Source organism: Oncorhynchus nerka, linkage group LG18 (genome assembly GCF_034236695.1).
Source record: "Oncorhynchus nerka isolate Pitt River linkage group LG18, Oner_Uvic_2.0, whole genome shotgun sequence".
In the NCBI taxonomy this organism is placed as follows: Eukaryota; Metazoa; Chordata; class Actinopteri; order Salmoniformes; family Salmonidae; genus Oncorhynchus; species Oncorhynchus nerka.
Window position 1 is genome coordinate 53137636 of NC_088413.1, and position 17570 is coordinate 53155205.

Here is a 17570-nt window from a genome sequence, read left to right on the forward strand (position 1 = left end):
GGTGACATTTTTATTTTTCCTTGAATTCTTTCTTTGTGTGTTTAAAAAAATCTACATCGTCTACTTAAGAAACTGGCAGCCAGCTCACACACAAGCTAGTAGTTGTCGTGGCTAACATTGTCCTTTGTGTGCAGTGTACCAGCCTGCGGCCCATGTCATTGTGGCCAGGCACATGGACTTTGACTGTGTGTTAGCTTCTTCAGGCTGGTTTCGCAGCTCCCTTCCCCCTGGCAGTTGTCTACAGTGGGGGAGAGCTTGTCAGGATATCTCTGGGGCTTCAGACACTGGCCACAAATCCACAGTGATTTATATGATTATCATGTTTTGAATCTTTTTGAAAGTGTTCTTATTTGTGTTTCTTGATTCACAATTGTGAATACCAGCAACCATCATGAGACATGTATCACTGACATGTACTCCTTCATACAGCTTGATGATGAAGCAGTTTATTGAGTGGTGTGTGCATCCCTCTTGTGGCTGATTTTATGAACTGCAGCCAAATAAGCGGCTCAGTTGAGTTTCCTGGAGGCCTACAGTTTGTTTGTCTATTTATTTGTGTATTTTTGCATCTAAGTATTTAGTCAAGCACCTAATCCAAGGGTGACTGAGCTCAGTAAACAGTAAGCTTCCAGACATCTTCAAAACTAGAAAGCCACTCGGTTAATTGGTTAATCTTGAATTAAACTACAAGATGTGGGATATCGAAGTAGAGGCTGAGATAAACATATACTTCTATAGTTGGATTTCCAATACCTTTTCCCCTTTTTTTGGACTATTTTTTATTATCTCTGACTGATTGTAGACAGGTGTGTCTATGACTGATCGTGCCAGTATACAGTGTCTAGGTCAGTTCAATGAGTCCGGGGCAGATTTGGATTGTGGATAGAATCTTAATCTGCAGTAAAATAAATCTAGAGATGAGGCTGTGTAATTAGTTTGTGTCTCCATTAGTGTGCTAAACCAACCACAATCTTATTACAAATAACTCGTTCAAAGTGTTGTAGTGGATTTCTGCGAAGTTGTTGGTTTGTTATTATCACCTCGGATGGTTAAATAAAGGTTAAATAAAATAAACGTAATAGATACTGCCACTAAAGTAGACGTTCGAGCAGAAGTGACGGTAGTGTGGGAACCTAAAATAAGTCTTGCTGTTTCCGTCCGAGCATTATTGAGAGACGGACACAGTTAATTTTGAACGCTTTTGTTGTCGCTTAACCTCAATTTATCGTCGTTTTCTGGATCACAAAGCATACATGTTTCTTGTGTTTCTCATTCTGGAGAACAACAGTCAGCCGGACACGTGCTTGGTGAGTCTTTTATGCATTTATCATGGTGTAACTGGTAGGCTAAATGAAACATTAGTTAAGGTTAGCTAACTATCATCTTCAGTGTGTCATTCTGGCTTAAATCAAGCTTTCCGTAATATGTTACTACATCTCAAGTTAGGCCTATTTTATGTTAAATTGGAGTTTTAATGATAGGCTAACATATTTTATTACAAGAGCATGATGAAAGGTGTGAATAATTAATGGATTTGCATTCCCGGGTGGACAAGTTTTTTTTGTTGTTGTTCGGTTGAAGAATGCAGTTGTTTTTGAGATTGATTCAATATTTCTGTATTATTGAATAGCATATTCTATGCGTATACACCCATTAAAAACATTGTATTTAAACTGTTTTTATGTTTTTCCTAGATTGTTCAATGAAGGAGAGTCATAAAGCATTTGTGGAACGAAGAAAGCAACAATGCATCAGTGCTCCGTTTGTCAGAAGGGTTTCCCGAGTGGCTCTAAACTCCAGAGACACTATCTCATACACACAGGCCAGAAGCCATTTATCTGTTTGGTTTGTGGAAAAGCCTTTAGACAATCTGTACATTTAAAGAAGCACTCTGAGACTCACACAGGGAATTACCGCAATTGGAGTCCACCCACAGAGAGTTTGCTACATCCCATATCAGTACCTACAAACCTTGATCCATCTCTTAGGAAATCAGGACATTATTTGACTACTGATACCCCACTGTTCTCTACAGTGTCTTTTCAAAGAGATGGGCCCATGCAGAGGACATTACTAGAGATGTATACTACAGCCACAGAGATCGAACCGCAACCTGAACTAATCCCACCTGCTGATAATGGTTGCTTTATCAGCCAACAAAGCACTCTGCCAAGTGGAAATGGCTTCACAAATGTAATAGTGCAAGATAACATGATCGGCTCTGATGGAATGGAGAACGGTGCGTGGCACACAGACAATGTCCACACATGTACAGTCTGCCTAATGTGTTTTAGTTCGTCTCACCAGCTTCAGAGGCACTTAACAATTCACAGTCATCCAAAACCATTTGAGTGTAGCATTTGTGGGAAGGCCTTCAGACTAAGGGTGCATTTGAAAATGCACTCTCAAATCCATGAACGTAAACCTACTGGGTTTCAGACTATCCCCATGCTAGGGTCTCAGCAGAGCTCTTCCAGAGGTAGAATGAGGGTGAACCACGAATGTCCAACTTGTTCAAAAACGTTCTGTTCTCCATCCAAACTAAAGCGTCATTTTCTTACGCACACTGGCCAGAAGCCCTTTTCCTGTGAGGACTGCGGGAAAACATTCAGGCAGGTGTCACACCTGAAAACCCACCTATATGCCTCACATAATATATCAAATTTCCAAAGTGGGCGTACCAAAAAAAAACAAATAGATGCTAGAAACAAAAATAAAGAGATGGAGCTACAGTGTGAAATAAGTGTCAGTGCTCCACAGCACCTGGACAAGTTGGAAACAAAGTCTCCTCTTCCTGTCAAAGTGGAGCTGAATACCAGTGGTACCAGTCACTTTCAGTGTAGCATTTGCTCGAAGACATTCAGCAGTTCAATTAGACGCAGGCAGCATTACATGATGCATAAAGAAGTAAGACCCTTTCAGTGCCGTGTCTGTGGCAGAGCCTTCCGTCTTTCAACCCATTTAAAGAGGCACCAATTCAGCCATACGACCGTAGATGAATCTCAGAACACAAGTCAGGTGGATGATCACAGGGATGCTGTGTCGAAGACAGAACATGCATACCAGAATTCAGACAAAGGGATGACTACTCCCGAGACTAATGATTCGAAGGTATTTGAGCTTGATATTATTGTTAAACCAGAGCACTGGAAGCTGAATTTCAAAGTTGATAAAGACTTTCCAGTTTCCACTCTGCAGGACGCAATTGCAACATCTTACCTGGAGACACCGGTATCTGGTCAAACCAACAGCCAATGTAAGAAGATCAGCCAGAAAACAAAGAATCAGCCACTGAACCATCAATGTCTCGCATGCCTTAAAAGTTTCCCATCTCCATCCAAACTGCAGAGGCATATGTTGACCCATACTGGTCAGAGACCATTTGGGTGCTACACATGTGGGAAGAGGTTTTGCCAGCCAACACATTTAAGGATCCACTCCCGCACTCATCTGTGGTCCAGAAATGGCAAGCAAAGATATGCTCAGCGTTCTAGACCTCCATCACGTCGAATGACTGAATACAGAGGGTATCCAGTGGATGTCCAATTTCAGGAAAAGCTTCCTGAAAAGCTCAATTTTGATAGGAACTTTCACCTCAACTCCCCTACAGAGAGTCAGTCAGGTCAAGGCAGTGCTTTTACATGTGGACACAATGAATGCAATAGTAAAGTGCAGTTTCAGTGTTCAACATCCTCTCTATCCAAGCTTCGGCTCCCTCTCCAAATGCCACCAGAAACAACACTGAATCAATGTGGCCACTTACAATTGAAAAATCAGGCAAAAGTTCACAATGACCCTTTCCTGAGTATAGGTCCTGAATTGGCTTTAAACGGTGCTGATGCCACCCCTGTGGGGAATACAAGCCATACCCAACACCAGTGTTTGCTATGTTTCAAATATTTCCCATGTGCCTCTAAACTACAAAGACACAACCTTGTACACACTGGCTTGAGACCTTTCCGATGCCTGGCATGTGGAAAAACGTTCAGACAGGCCACACACCTGAAAGTCCACGAGGGAACTCACAAGTGGAGACCCTTCAGACCTGCCTCTCGACAGGGAAACCGAATGAAAGTAAGAAGGCCGCAACAACAAGTTCCCGTGGCGAGTTCTATGAGAACAACAGAGCTGTTACATTTGAATGGTGTGAATGACTGGAGACCATTCCAGGACAATTTTGAGGATACTTGTAATATTCAAGCAGAGGCACAACAGGACAACAACATAGTCAAGACTTCTAAACAATCCATACAAAACTATTTGCAGAAGCGCAACAACTCCAGGCCTATAAACAAAGTGATCTGTGTTAAAAGAAAAGCACACCTGTGCACAATTTGCCAGAAGGGCTTTGACACTCCAAGCAAACTATCCAGACACTTTCTCATACACACTGGGATAAGACCATTCAAATGCAGTTTCTGCACTAAAACTTTCAGACAGCCTTGCCACTTGAGAAGCCATGAACAACGAACACATGAGATTAAAACATGTAGTGATGTCCAGGAAAACAGCAGGTTTGGGGACCTTGAAACTCTTGCGTCTGCTCAAGGAAAGACACTGAGAGACATGCCACAGTCCTACAAAGACAGTTCTGATCACTGCTCAGTCACTGATGAGGGTTTAGAACATTCTTCACAGACAAGAGACCCAGGCTTTGTGGCAAAACAAGACATACCAGATGATAGTATGGAATCTGGGAGTAGACAAAGTGAAGACTATTGGTGCACTGAGTGTCACAGTCACTTCTTGTCCCCATCTGAGCTTGCTACTCATCTAAATGTTCATGTCCAAAGCAATGAGATTACAGGTCAGACCTCATTGCAACAGGATATGGGGGGACACGTGGATGTTCAAACCAATCGAGTCATAGCAGATGCAGACAGCCATAATGTTATCCTAAATGAGAGGCTTGATCATTCCTGGTGTGAAACAATTCACGCGCCATTTCAGTGTGACACATGCATCACATCTTTTGAAACGGAAAGGGATCTTCAGGTCCATAAATGTGTCTCAAGAAATCTAATTGAGTTTACTGAGTCAAGCCCATATCAGTGTGCAATTTGCTTCAAGGATTTCAAAACTCCCTCTAAACTCCAGAGACATTATGTCACCCACACAGGAGAGAGGCCTTTCCTGTGTAAAGTGTGTGAGAAGACTTTCACACAAGCATCTCATCTAAAAACACACCAACGCACACACAAATAAGACATGGCCTTAACAGATACATTTATATTTGAGTCTTTCAGCAGACACTTTTATCCAGAGCGATTTACAATAATGGGTGCATACATTTTTTAATTAATGTTTTTATTTACCTATATCTAATATGATTTATCTCTTTTCTCAGTTTAGTTTTGTATGCCCACAACACTGTTCAGAAAGATTAAAATTACAATTTGATTGATTTGAATAAAATGTGCCTTTTATTGTCATTTGTTGATTCCAGAGTTTAAAATTAAATTATTGTCATGTGAAACCAAGGCATTTATGGTAAAAACAATTTGCGTGTTATTTATTGGTTAAGAGTTATTTTTTAATCATCTGCATAATTGCCATTTATTTTGTTTTATTTAACTAGGCAAGTCAGTTAAGAACAAATTCTTATCTCCAATGACGGCCTACCAAAAGGCCTGCGGTGACGGGGACTGGGATTAAAAATAAAAATATAGGTCAAAACACACATCACGACAAGAGAGACAACACTACATAAAGAGAGACCTAAGACAACGACATAGCATGGTAGCAACACAACATGGCAGCAGCACAACATGGTAGCAGCACAAAACAGTGTACAAACATTATTGGGCACAGATAACAGCACAAAGGGCAAGAAGGTAGAGACAACAATACATCACACAAAGCAGCCACAACTGTCAGTAAGTGTCCATGATTGAGTCTTTGAATAAAGAGATTGAGATAAAACTGTCCAGTTTGAATGTTTGTTGCAGCTCGTTCCAGTCGCTAGCTGCAGCGAACTGAAAAGACAAGCGACCCAAGGATGTGTGTGCTTTGGGGACCTTTAACAGAATGTGACTGGCAGAACGGGTGTTGTGTGTGAAGGATGAGGGCTGCAGTAGATATCTCAGATAGGGGGGAGTGAGGCCTAAGAGGGTTTTATAAATTAGCATCAACCAGTGGGTCTTGCGACAGGTAACAGACATGACCAGTTTACAGAGGAGTATAGAGTGCAGTAATGTATCCTATAAGAAGCATTGGTAGCAAATCTGATGGCCGAATGGTAAAACCATACTTAGCTGTTTTGATCAAAGTTTGTGTGACATGTTTGGATCAATAAATTTCAATACTATATAAATGTCTATAACAACTATAATGATAAACCCAGATATTATAGAAATGACCCCAAACTTGATCGATTTTCCATGTGGGTGCGCCCAAAGATTTTGGAATATACTGACTGAATATACTGGCACTGCTTTCTGTGTAGGAACTGTTATGTTACATCCCTTGTTTCACTAGGAATCTAAACATAGCGCACCGGAAATGTGTCGCAAATAAATCGATTTGCTTGTGTACATGCGTAGCGGGAATCACACAGATGTTTTGAAATACCAAGGTTAGTTTCTATAATTATTTGACTTTATATATAAACAAGCAATGTTTTATTAGCAACACATTTTTGCCACCATATCCAGCTATTTAAATATAACGGGTACTAGCTAGCTAGTGTAATCTACTACTACTCTAACGTTATTAGCTAACGTTAGCATTAACTAGCTAGCTAGTTCGCTGTACTGTAAAGTCAATTTAGCTAGCTCGTCCAGATTTATCTAGCATACTAGTGTTTTAAATTACAAATGTCATTGGAATAAGTAGTTTGCTATGTTATCTTATAGTTACATTTTTCCTCAGGAAATTAAGATAGCGAGTTGAACTGCGACATGGAGAATCAAACCCATGCTAAGAAAGCATCTGCGCCCTCTGTGTCCCAAATCAACGCAGAATATGTCACACAGGTAACTATATACGCAAATACTGTTTTAGTGCTTTGTCTTTTTAATAGCTGTCTCAATTACGCTTATGCTAAAATAACTGCCATCTCTGCTTATGCTGGACTTGGTAGTTGCTGCTACTTTACTCTGTTAACATCCTTAACTGTCGGGAACCGATTTTTTTTTAACTTGTTTTTTATGTCACTGATTATTTGACCGAATCACAATTTAGCAGGGGTGCGTTCAGTTCGTTTCAACGTTTGCTGCGTTGCTGACGGCGTTCCACAACCCTTCCCCGTTTTTCAACTGGTCGTTCAGAACAGTATCTTTTATGTTTGTTTGAACATTGCACACTGTTTTTTTCGTACTGAACACAGCCCTGGTTGCCATCTTTTTGAATTGGAGGGGAAGGGTTTCCGGGGAGGGGGTGTACTGTGGATTGCTGTTATAATAACACTCTTTCTTTTCTAAGTTGTCTAACAGATACTGGGCTCCCCATGCCAAGAATAAACTACCATTTGACCCAAAGGTGAGCCTCCTACTGACAAACTTGAGTTATGAATATAGTGGAGGAGATGGTCTTCTTGCTCTAACAAACTATAATTGTCACCCACTCAGGTTTTGGAAGATGTCTATGAGAGAGAGATTCTCAAGTCCAAGTGAGTGAACTCAACTCTTGAATAGCATCAGCATTTTGTAATGTTAACTTGTCTTAAATCCTCCATTTCTGCTATTTTATCTTCAGGTTCGCCATTAGGAAGATCATGTTGTTGGAGTTCAGGTGGGTTTTTGACCTTTTTCTATGTGGCCTCAATGCATTATCAGTCATTTAATGTTTTTAACATGCTGCTATTTGTGTCCTGCCTCTCAGTCAGTACCTGGAGAACTACCTGTGGGTGAACTATAATCCTGAGGTCTCCAGTAATGCCTACCTCATGTCCATCTGCTGCATAGTCAATGAGAAGTTCAGAGAGAACGTCCCTGCCTGGGAGGTAAGAATGGATTGAGTGGCCTGTCAAACAGAAATGTTCATCCTTAGGTTCACGTAACACGTAATCTGTGTTAGCATGTTGAACAACACTCGCTGTTATGTTGTGAATATGAGTGTTGCGGTCAGCTGTACAGGGACAGCCCCTGCGTTAAAGCTACGTAGGGAAAATGTTTCCAGCAAGCATCAATGTCAATGTCCTCTAATATCAATGCATGTCTTCTTTATCCCTTGGTTTATTATCTTTATCCAGGTGTTTAAGAAGGAGCCTAGCCACTTCCCGTACTTCTTTAAGTGTGTGATGGAGGCCGTGCTGGCTGGAGAGGAGGCTGGCCTGACTCTGAAGGAGCAGACTGTACTGTTGGTCTTCCTTGACCACTGCTTCAACAGCCTGGTATGTCACACACCAACCAATGTCTACCTCTCTGCAAATGTAGAATTAGTGATTGGCTGAATCAACCACATAATATAAGTTGAGTAATGCATTGTTTTATTGCGAAAGTATGTTAGTAACAACCATAGAATGAAGAGGCCCTTTCTTCTGACCTTGTTCACTACCCTTTCCCCGGCCTGATGACAATGGATAGGTGGAAGTAACAAAGCTGAAGCTAGATGGAGCTACTGCTTACGCCTATCCAGTAGTCTCAGGGCCACGAAGATGAGCTAACAAAAGGAAAACTTCCTTGAGGTGGTTTTAATTAAGGTAGTTTGTTGCAGGTTCCACTAGGTGACAGTATTACACTTCAAATTGTGTATTCAGGTGTTTCCCTAGCACATTTGTGTTCTCCACTCCTTCTCAAAACCACGGGTAGCCATTGCACCAGTCTCACTCTGAAAATCCATTTTCATCCCCTATGTTTCTCCTGAACTCATTGTGATGATTCTAATCAGTTTGCTGCATTGCCATTAGTCTACCAACATTATGTCCCTCCGATCCACACCCATTCTCTCTCGCTCTCTCTCTTTCTCAGGAGGTGGATTTGATCAGAGAGCAGGTGCAGCAGCTCATCTCACTGCCCATGTGGATGTGTATCTTGCCTGTAAGAACTTTTCCCCTTATCTCAAGTGCTCTTATGTCCTTAGAACTGTCACCCTGTTAGATATGCATTATGTTTAAAATTGTGACAATATTTGACACATTTACAAATTGTGATTGATTAAGTGGAATAGGGTTGGTGAGCCAAAAACAACTTTCCTAGTGCAAATGTTGCATTTACTAATTTTATAGCATCCTTAACATTGATTAATGAACACACTTTCATCTTTACAGTCTAGACTGCAACACGAGCTGAAGAAAGTTCCCAAGCTCCAAAAGTTTTGGAATCTGATCAAGAAGAATTTTGACAAGCTGGAAGGCAAAGCATCAGAGCAGTAAGACATTCTCCCTCTGCCTGTAATCTGGACCAGTAGAAATATACCTTCTGCATGTATCTGGACCAGTAGACATAGACCTTCTGCCTGTATCTGGACCAGTAGACATAGACCTTCTGCCTGTATCTGGACCAGTAGACATAGACCTTCTGCGTGTATCTGGACCAGTAGACATAGACCTTCTGCCTGTAATCTGGACCAGTAGAAATATACCTTCTGCCTGTAACTGGACCAGTAGACATAGACCTTCTGCGTGTATCTGGACCAGTAGACATAGACCTTCTGCCTGTAATCTGGACCAGTAGAAATATACCTTCTGCATGTATCTGGACCAGTAGACATAGACCTTCTGCGTGTATCTGGACCAGTAGACATAGACCTTCTGCATGTATCTGGACCAGTAGACATTGACCTTCTGCATGTATTAGGACCAGTAGACATAGACCTTCTGCCTGTATCTGGACCAGTAGACCTAGACCTTCTGCGTGTATCTGGACCAGTAGACATAGACCTTCTGCGTGTATCTGGACCAGTAGACATAGACCTTCTGCGTGTATCTGGACCAGTAGACATAGACCTTCTGCCTGTAATCTGGACCGGTGGACATAGACCTTCTGCATGTATTAGGACCTGTAGACATTGATCTTCTGCATGTATTAGGACCAGTAGACATAGACCTTCTGCGTGTGTCTGGACCAGTAGACATTGCCCTTCTGCGTGTATCTGGACCAGTAGACATAGACCTTCTGCCTGTATTAGGACCAGTAGACATAGACCCTCTGCCTGTGTCTGGACCAGTAGACATAGACCTTCTGCCTGTGTCTGGACCAGTAGACATAGACCCTCTGCCTGTGTCTGGACCAGTAGACATAGACCTTCTGCCTGTGTCTGGACCAGTAGACCTAGACCTTCTGCCTGTGTCTGGACCAGTAGACATAGATCTTCTGCCTGTGTCTGGACCAGTAGACATTGACCTTCTGCCTGTGTCTGGACCAGTAGACATTGACCTTCTGCGTGTGTCTGGACCAGTAGACATTGACCTTCTGCGTGTGTCTGGACCAGTAGACATAGACTTTCTGCGTGTATCTGGACCAGTAGACATAGACTTTCTGCATGTATTAGGACCAGTAGACATTGACCTTCTGCGTGTGTCTGGACCAGTAGACATTGACCTTCTGCGTGTGTCTGGACCAGTAGACATAGACCTTCTGCCTGTGTCTGGACCAGTAGACATTGACCTTCTGCCTGTGTCTGGACCAGTAGACATGGACCTTCTGCGTGTGTCTGGACCAGTAGACATGGACCTTCTGCGTGTGTCTGGACCAGTAGACATAGACTTTCTGCATGTATTAGGACCAGTAGACATTGACCTTCTGCCTGTGTCTGGACCAGTAGACATTGACCTTCTGCGTGTGTCTGGACCAGTAGACATAGACTTTCTGCATGTATTAGGACCAGTAGACATAGACCTTCTGCATGTGTCTGGACCAGTGGACATAGTCCCATCAAAGGCACAGTGATGTGTGTCGCTAATTATTATTTCCCTGCCTTTATTTCCAGAGCTAAGATGGAGAGGACGTTCCTCTCTGCTCTCATTAAGAAGTTTCTTGGTGTTCTGGTGTCCATTTCCCCAGCAGGTAACATTTAGCAACACTGTTATGATTTATGAGCAAAGCAGTGTTTCGTTATTCCCCACAAGCAGCAGGACACCGCGGAGGGGAGGGGGGTCAGATTTACTTAGAAGAGATTCTCAAGGCTAAAAATGGTCCTCATACAGAAAAAGTTGTCACACCTTGTTGTGCAAATGTATTTTAAAAGTTAGCAGAGGTACAAATCTTACTCTGGCGGCAGGCAGCCCAGCGGTTAAGAGCCTTGGGCCAGTAACCGAAAGGTCGCTGGTTCGAATCCCATAGCTGGCTAGGTGGGGGGGATCTGCCGTTCTGAGGCCTGGGATCAGTTGTTACTCAAGGCCAAGGCAGTTAACCCCTGACAACAACTTCTCCCCGGGCGCCGATGAAGTGGATGTCGCTTAAAGCAGCCCCCCCCACCTCTGATTCAAAGAGGTTGGGTTAAGACACATTTTGTTTGAATGCATTCAGTTATGCAACTGACTAGATATCCCCTTCCCTACCAGTGGCAGACGAGGACAGCCCAGGCAGGTGCTACTTGCTAGACTTTATCCTTGTATATGATTAGCCATAGATCTTTGATAGTCTTTATCTATGCGCAGACCTCATCTCTCTGTGACCGTCTCAGCTGTCGCCTTCTCTCAACTCAGACCTCATTACTGGTGTGAGACCCACTTTTTCAACCCTCTATCTATCCCAAAGTTCATCCTTTCCTTCTGACTCGACCCCCACTTTGAAAGGGCAGTCCTGTCCAGATGCTCCCCCTCCTCACAGTCTCCATGGTGATGTAAAGCAGGGTGACCAGACTACCCTTAGCCAACCTGAATGCTCAGAATAGCATCTTTCCCAACATGCAGCTGGGTAAAGGTGGTCATGCTGAGACCCAGACTCTAATTGTCCTGGTCCACAGCACGGACACATTGATCTCCCAGTGTGCTGCAGCGCCTGAGGAAGACACACACACCGTGTTCTCCATGCACGCCCGGGCCACTTCCTGGCACTACCTCACACACATCACCCCCCCATTCCCTCCTGTGTGATAGCGTGTATGGTCATGTATTTTATTACCTGATCTGAATGTCTCTCTGTGTTGTCTCTCTCAGGCCCTGTACCCATGGAGAAGGTGCACTACTGCGAGAGGTTCATCGAGCTCATGATTGACCTGGAGGTAAGTAACCCCATTTATTAGGGACGCTATGTTCTTGTTGTGTAGTTATGAGGGGTACCAGGCAGCCATTTCATATAGGATCAACTGAATATCTGCAATCACTGAGCATGCAAAGACACTTGAGTTCGCTCTACCTACCTATACACCTATTTCGGTCTTGATCTGTGTTGAGTATGGAACTCTGTCCCTGAATGACTGGTTTTTGTTGACTTAGAAAATCTAGGTTATTTCTAACATAGAGGTGTAAGGTCACAATGTAGCACACTTTCTTATCCTCTCTACTCTGGCTTTATGATGACATGTAGCGAGGTGTCACAGTCAAGGTGGTTCCTTCCCTCTCCAGGCTGCAAGGTGACGCTGCTCCTGTTTCCACACAGGGAGGATAGGATGAATTGAGTTGTGTTCCATCTGATGACAGGCTATACCTGGCACCGGCAAGGCAAGCTGCCTCCGGAGAAATCCTTTCCCTCTCAGCAGTATCATTTTACAAAGTGATGGCTGAAATCTCATACTTGCCTCTCTGCGATGATATGATGATGCCCTGTGAGTCTCTGTATGGAAAAAGAGACCCTACATTTTACACTTCTGCTAGGCTGAGCTGTCTTATCTGTCATGGCTGGTTGGGGATCAAAGATGGCTGCTGTAGATAACGCTTGCCTGTGTTGTGAGCGGGTATAATCCTTTGCAGCACCTGCCTTCTGTATAGAGGTGAATTCAATGGAATAAATGAAGGTTCTGGTGTTGCCATTTTCCATAAATGTTTCTGTACAAGTATTGTCATTGTTTTTCTCCTTTCCTCTTTTTTTGGAAATGTGAACTCTAACCCTCATCAAAAAGTCGACCCTTTATCAATAGGGCCCTATTTATACTCTGGGCCTCAATGCTGGGAATTGTGTTTGGTAGATGGATTGATCTGAATGACCCCAGTGACTGAGTCAATCCATACATGGACTAATCCTGGTTAGTGATGTTGCACCGTCTCCTTGTTATCAGCTACAGGTCTGGGCGGCATAGTAATAGTAGGCTGGATTTTAGAACACCCTCAATGAGTTTAACATTCTGACTGAGGCCCCTTTTGTTTTTCTAGGTGTATGTGTCGAAAAATCTAATTATTGAGGTTCTGGTCTCGTATAAAGGCTGCTGTTTCAGCATGGTTTTCCCATGATGTGTAATGTGTGGATCCATTCTGTCTGTGTTCAGGCCCTGCTGCCCACCAGGCGCTGGTTCAACACGGTGCTGGACGACTCCCATCTGGTGGTGAGCTGCCACCTGTCCAGTCTCATGCAGAGAGAGAAGGAGGGTCACCTCTTCTGCCAGTTACTGGACATGCTGAAGTTCTACACAGGCTTTGAGATCAATGACCAGACGGGCAACGCCCTGACAGAGAAGGAGATGACCACACTCCACTACGACAGAATCACTTCACTGCAGGTACAACACCATGCTGGCCTCCATTTTGTTTGGTTCCCCTACCTGTCTAGTTAAGAATGTGTTGGGTATTAAAATAGTTTATTTGATAGGGATTGTTGTTAACATCAGTGGCACATTTTAAGCGTTGAAAGTAGAGCGCGAGAGTCGCGTGCACCTGGGCGACGTGGCCGGTGCTGTGAGTAAAACATGTACGAATATGAATCATTCATGATTTAGTGACAGCTTCCAGACGTCTTTGACAAGAAATAATGTCAAGTCACATTTCAGTCCCAGAGAGAATTCTCCATAGATTTCAGTGTTCAACATGTTTCATAATTATATATTTTTTTACCTCTCAACTTGATATGATCAAATGCATCTTTGTATAAATATACAGGTTGGTTCATCTGTTCTTAGCTTGGCTCTCCATCTGTCCATCTCTCTCTTTCCCCTACTTCTCTCTAGCCCCACATAGATACTGGATTAATAAATGAGGGAAATCCGTAAGGTGCCTGACATCACACTGGCTCTGAGGTGTTTGTGTGTTGTCTTTCAGAGGGCTGCCTTTGCCCATTTCCCAGAGCTGCAGGACTTTGCCCTGTCCAATGTGGCAGCAGTGGACACACGGGAATCCCTTACAAAACAGTTTGGTCATCTCAGGTAAAGTGTGTCTTTGTGATAGACTGGTGGGAGAAGAATCAATTGTTAGTGTGTGTGTGTGTGTGCGCTTCCTATCCTTGTCTCCTTTCCTCCTGGTCCTAGGTGCTGCTGGTTTGATATAGGTAACACTGGGTCTCAGCAAGCCAGGCAGTGAAATATAAGCTGTTTTTGTGTGTGGAGGAAAACATCCATACACATCTAAACCTTTATATCTTCACGCTACCGTGATGACAAACGTTGAGTTGTCACTGGCGGAACGCTAGCATCCCTAACGCTGCCCCCCCGACAGTGAACGTTAGTCAGCCTGTGAGTCCTTGAATGTGCAGTAGAGTGGTACCAGCCAGAGGGAGAGAGAGAGGCTCGCCTCATTAATTGAATCGATCTGTAGGAGCTGGAGAATAAACTCTTTGAACAGCTGTGTTTGTCAGATCATGTTAGGGAGTGGCCTCAGCAAAAAAACATTCCCCCCTTTGACGGGGCCTTGTTAGTGTGTGTGTGTGGGGCGGCGGCAGGTAGCCTAGTGGTAACAAAAGGTCACTGGTTCGAATCCCTGAGCCAGCAAGGTGTGCCGTTCTGCCCTTGCGCAGGGCAGTTGTCCCTAACAACAACTGTTCCCCGGGTGCCAATGACGTGGGTGTCTCTGATTCTGAGGGGTTGGGTTAAATGCGGAAGATGCATTTAGTTGTACAGCTGACTAGGTATCCCTTTTCCTATCCTTGTCTCCTTTCCTCCTGGTCCTAGGTGCTGCTGGGTTTGAGATAATTAACACTGGGTCTCAGCAAGCCAAGCAGTGAAGTATCAGAGCTGTTGTGTGAATTTATTCCAGAAGAGAGGAGCTCAAGCTGTCGTTTCTCCTGTGTATTGTTGTTCTCGTGAATGAAGCCAGGCTCTGCATTGTTATCCAGTCGCCCCACTGGCTTCAAAGCAGCTCTGGAAACTCCACATATGCCCATCACTTTTAACAAGGCACTTTTTTACCCAGAAAACCTTATTTTTAATGCCAGCTATTTCAGCTGTGCTACCCACAAGATAAACTGCCACTCGTCCACTATTCCCGATTGATCTGCTAAGTACCCAAAACACACACAGACGGGGTATTTTTCCCTTTCCGTTTTAAAGGTCCAGTGTGGTAATAAAGATTATTTTCCTGGGCTTTATATATATTTCGTCACTGAGTTTGGAATAATACTGTGAAATTCTTGATTTATTTTCAAATAGACACAGACCACCACCCCTTGTCTTACAGGAGGAAGCTGTTCTATCTTGCCGATGGACAGAAAACCCAGCCAGCTGTATGTTATCCATGTCGTAGTTCAGCCACGACTCTGTCAAGCACAAGATATTAGACGGTGGCAGAATCATTATGCACAAAATAAGTTAGAAATAATGCGGAAAAAACACACACTAGCACAATTGGTTGGGAGCGTGTTAAACGGCAGCCATCTCCTCCGGCGCCATTTTCCCCTCCCCACTCAGACCCCTCTGACTGTCCCAGCAGAATTCTTGCTTGAGAAATTGCTCTTAGCTAAGAATCTGTTTTTGTTTCTTTTTTACCCTTTAACATTTTGGGGGGGAAACAATTACAGTAAGATACTTCATTGTTATCAGAAATGATTTGATATTGAGATAATTGCTGCATTCGTCTCCTTAACAACTGATAGCAGCTATTTTAGCTTTGTCATGAAGTACAGTACAGCAGCGTGACCCATACCAGTCCCTAGACGGACCAACTGCATGGCCAGCAAAACCCACTGATCCATGTGGTCAAATCATGGCATCATCACGAGCCTGCCCACACTTCTGCTCACAATGACACGTGTCCCGCTCTGTCTGTACAGGACTCAGTCACAGTGTCTCTTTATACCAACCCCTGCCTGTGTCATGGCACATGCCGAGGCAGCCTCTGCCTCAGCTCTGAGAGATGGAGATGTGGTTGGATTTGAATAATCGCATCGACCCCGGCCCCTGAACACGCCATGCTGACAGAGCAGGACTGCAGAGGCCGCTACTTAGCAGAGCAGAGTTGAGGAAAACACGAGGACTAGCATACATTACATTGCAATTCTAACAAGCACAGATTTAAGGAACAGCCTGGGTGTTGGGAAAATTTGGCACTTTTCACATTGTCAAATAAAGGGTAGCGACCCGGACGCTGGAAAAGGGGAGTTTTCCTCAGAAAAATAGAATCATCGGCACAGTGTAAATATTCTCCTGAATGTGCATTTCTACCCCTGGGTCTTCTTGTTGTAGTAAACAGACTGACTTAGCAGAAAATATGACTGTTTAAATCATGATGCTCAAAGGAAATAAATATTAATTGGAAGTTTGTAACGTCAAATATGCTAAAGTTGTTTCTTTTTTCCTCCATGCAGTTCCAACACTCTCCACAGGGTGGCCTCGTATCTATGCCTCTTACCAGAGCTGGCAGAGGGACAGGACACCACCTATGAGAAGGAGGTCCTCCTGGAGCTGCTGGTAGGTGCTACGAAACAGGGAGACGTTGTCCTTAACCACTGATTGGGGATCAGGTATTTGTGTCATCGTCCTAATGCTTTAAGTTAGGAATGGGGAAAGGGTTATCTGATCCTAGATCTGTGGTTAAGGGGGAAGGGAAGGGAACGATAATGAGACGCCACCCAAGGTGCTTGGTTAAACCGCAGCAACGTCAGGATATGGTCATTTTCAGAACAATAATTGCCTGGGGAGCGTAGCGGCATAACAGGTATTTGTGGCTTGTTTAAAAGCCACTCATTTATGCTTTTGACCTTGGAATACAGTATGCAACCCCCAGCAATGTTTCTCTTATCCTAGGAAAAGACAGCAGTGGATCTGATTGCTCTCTACACACACACACACACACACCTTTTAGTGTTAAACAATTCTCATCCCCCATAACCCTCCGTCACCAAGCGACCAGCCACTGACCTGCTCTGTCCTTACTACTGTAATTACCCACTTCAAGTCTTCTCTAGGCCTCCTCTCCCCACTACTGAAGAGAAGCTTTTCCATAATTAGCTGATTAGATTGTTTCCCAGAACCAATGTCAGGGGACTCATTTGGCCCCGGGTTGCCCTGGGCAACCGAAAATCTCCAAAGATTCCAGTTAGGTATTTTGTGTCTGTCAGAGGCTCGGGGCGCTGTGCTGTACAGTAGGGAGCAGAGCAGCTCACACACACTGCAGAGTCTGCAATTAAACCTGGGGAAGGAGAGGACTGGAGTTATGCTGTGTTCAGCCTCTAGCTATCACTGTTCTGATGGTTATTTAATTTCCCCAAGACATTAACCAACCACTCTTGAATTCTGAACAGAATATTGTTTTTCCTTTTTAATATGGACTGAATTCCTAGGGGAAGTTGGGAACTTGAGTTTTCCTGGATTGCAGTGAATTTGATCCG

At 43.7% G+C, this 17570-nt stretch overlaps 2 protein-coding genes across 3 annotated transcripts in view; both read left to right on the top strand.

Moving 5' to 3' along the window:
- Window positions 1-1118: 1118 nt before the first annotated feature.
- Window positions 1119-5991, top strand: LOC115146079 (zinc finger protein 770-like). The gene is made up of 2 exons (XM_029687873.2): window positions 1119-1307; window positions 1695-5991. The coding sequence occupies exon 2, from the start codon at window positions 1747-1749 to the stop codon at window positions 5203-5205; it is 3459 nt and encodes a 1152-aa protein (XP_029543733.2). The 5' UTR covers window positions 1119-1307; window positions 1695-1746; the 3' UTR covers window positions 5206-5991.
- Window positions 5992-6486: 495 nt separating this feature from the next.
- The window catches only part of aqr (aquarius intron-binding spliceosomal factor), a 54348-nt gene continuing 43264 nt past the window's right edge, over window positions 6487-17570 (top strand). For both annotated transcript variants that reach the window (XM_029687877.1, XM_029687878.1), the window contains exons 1-14: window positions 6487-6574; window positions 6871-6974; window positions 7423-7479; window positions 7569-7609; window positions 7696-7731; window positions 7822-7942; window positions 8192-8332; window positions 8910-8978; window positions 9209-9309; window positions 10870-10946; window positions 12041-12105; window positions 13306-13536; window positions 14072-14175; window positions 16548-16650. In XM_029687877.1, coding sequence (XP_029543737.1) covers window positions 6900-6974; window positions 7423-7479; window positions 7569-7609; window positions 7696-7731; window positions 7822-7942; window positions 8192-8332; window positions 8910-8978; window positions 9209-9309; window positions 10870-10946; window positions 12041-12105; window positions 13306-13536; window positions 14072-14175; window positions 16548-16650 — 1221 coding nt within the window. In that variant the 5' untranslated portion in view covers window positions 6487-6574; window positions 6871-6899. The remainder of the gene's footprint in view (window positions 6575-6870; window positions 6975-7422; window positions 7480-7568; window positions 7610-7695; window positions 7732-7821; window positions 7943-8191; window positions 8333-8909; window positions 8979-9208; window positions 9310-10869; window positions 10947-12040; window positions 12106-13305; window positions 13537-14071; window positions 14176-16547; window positions 16651-17570) is intronic.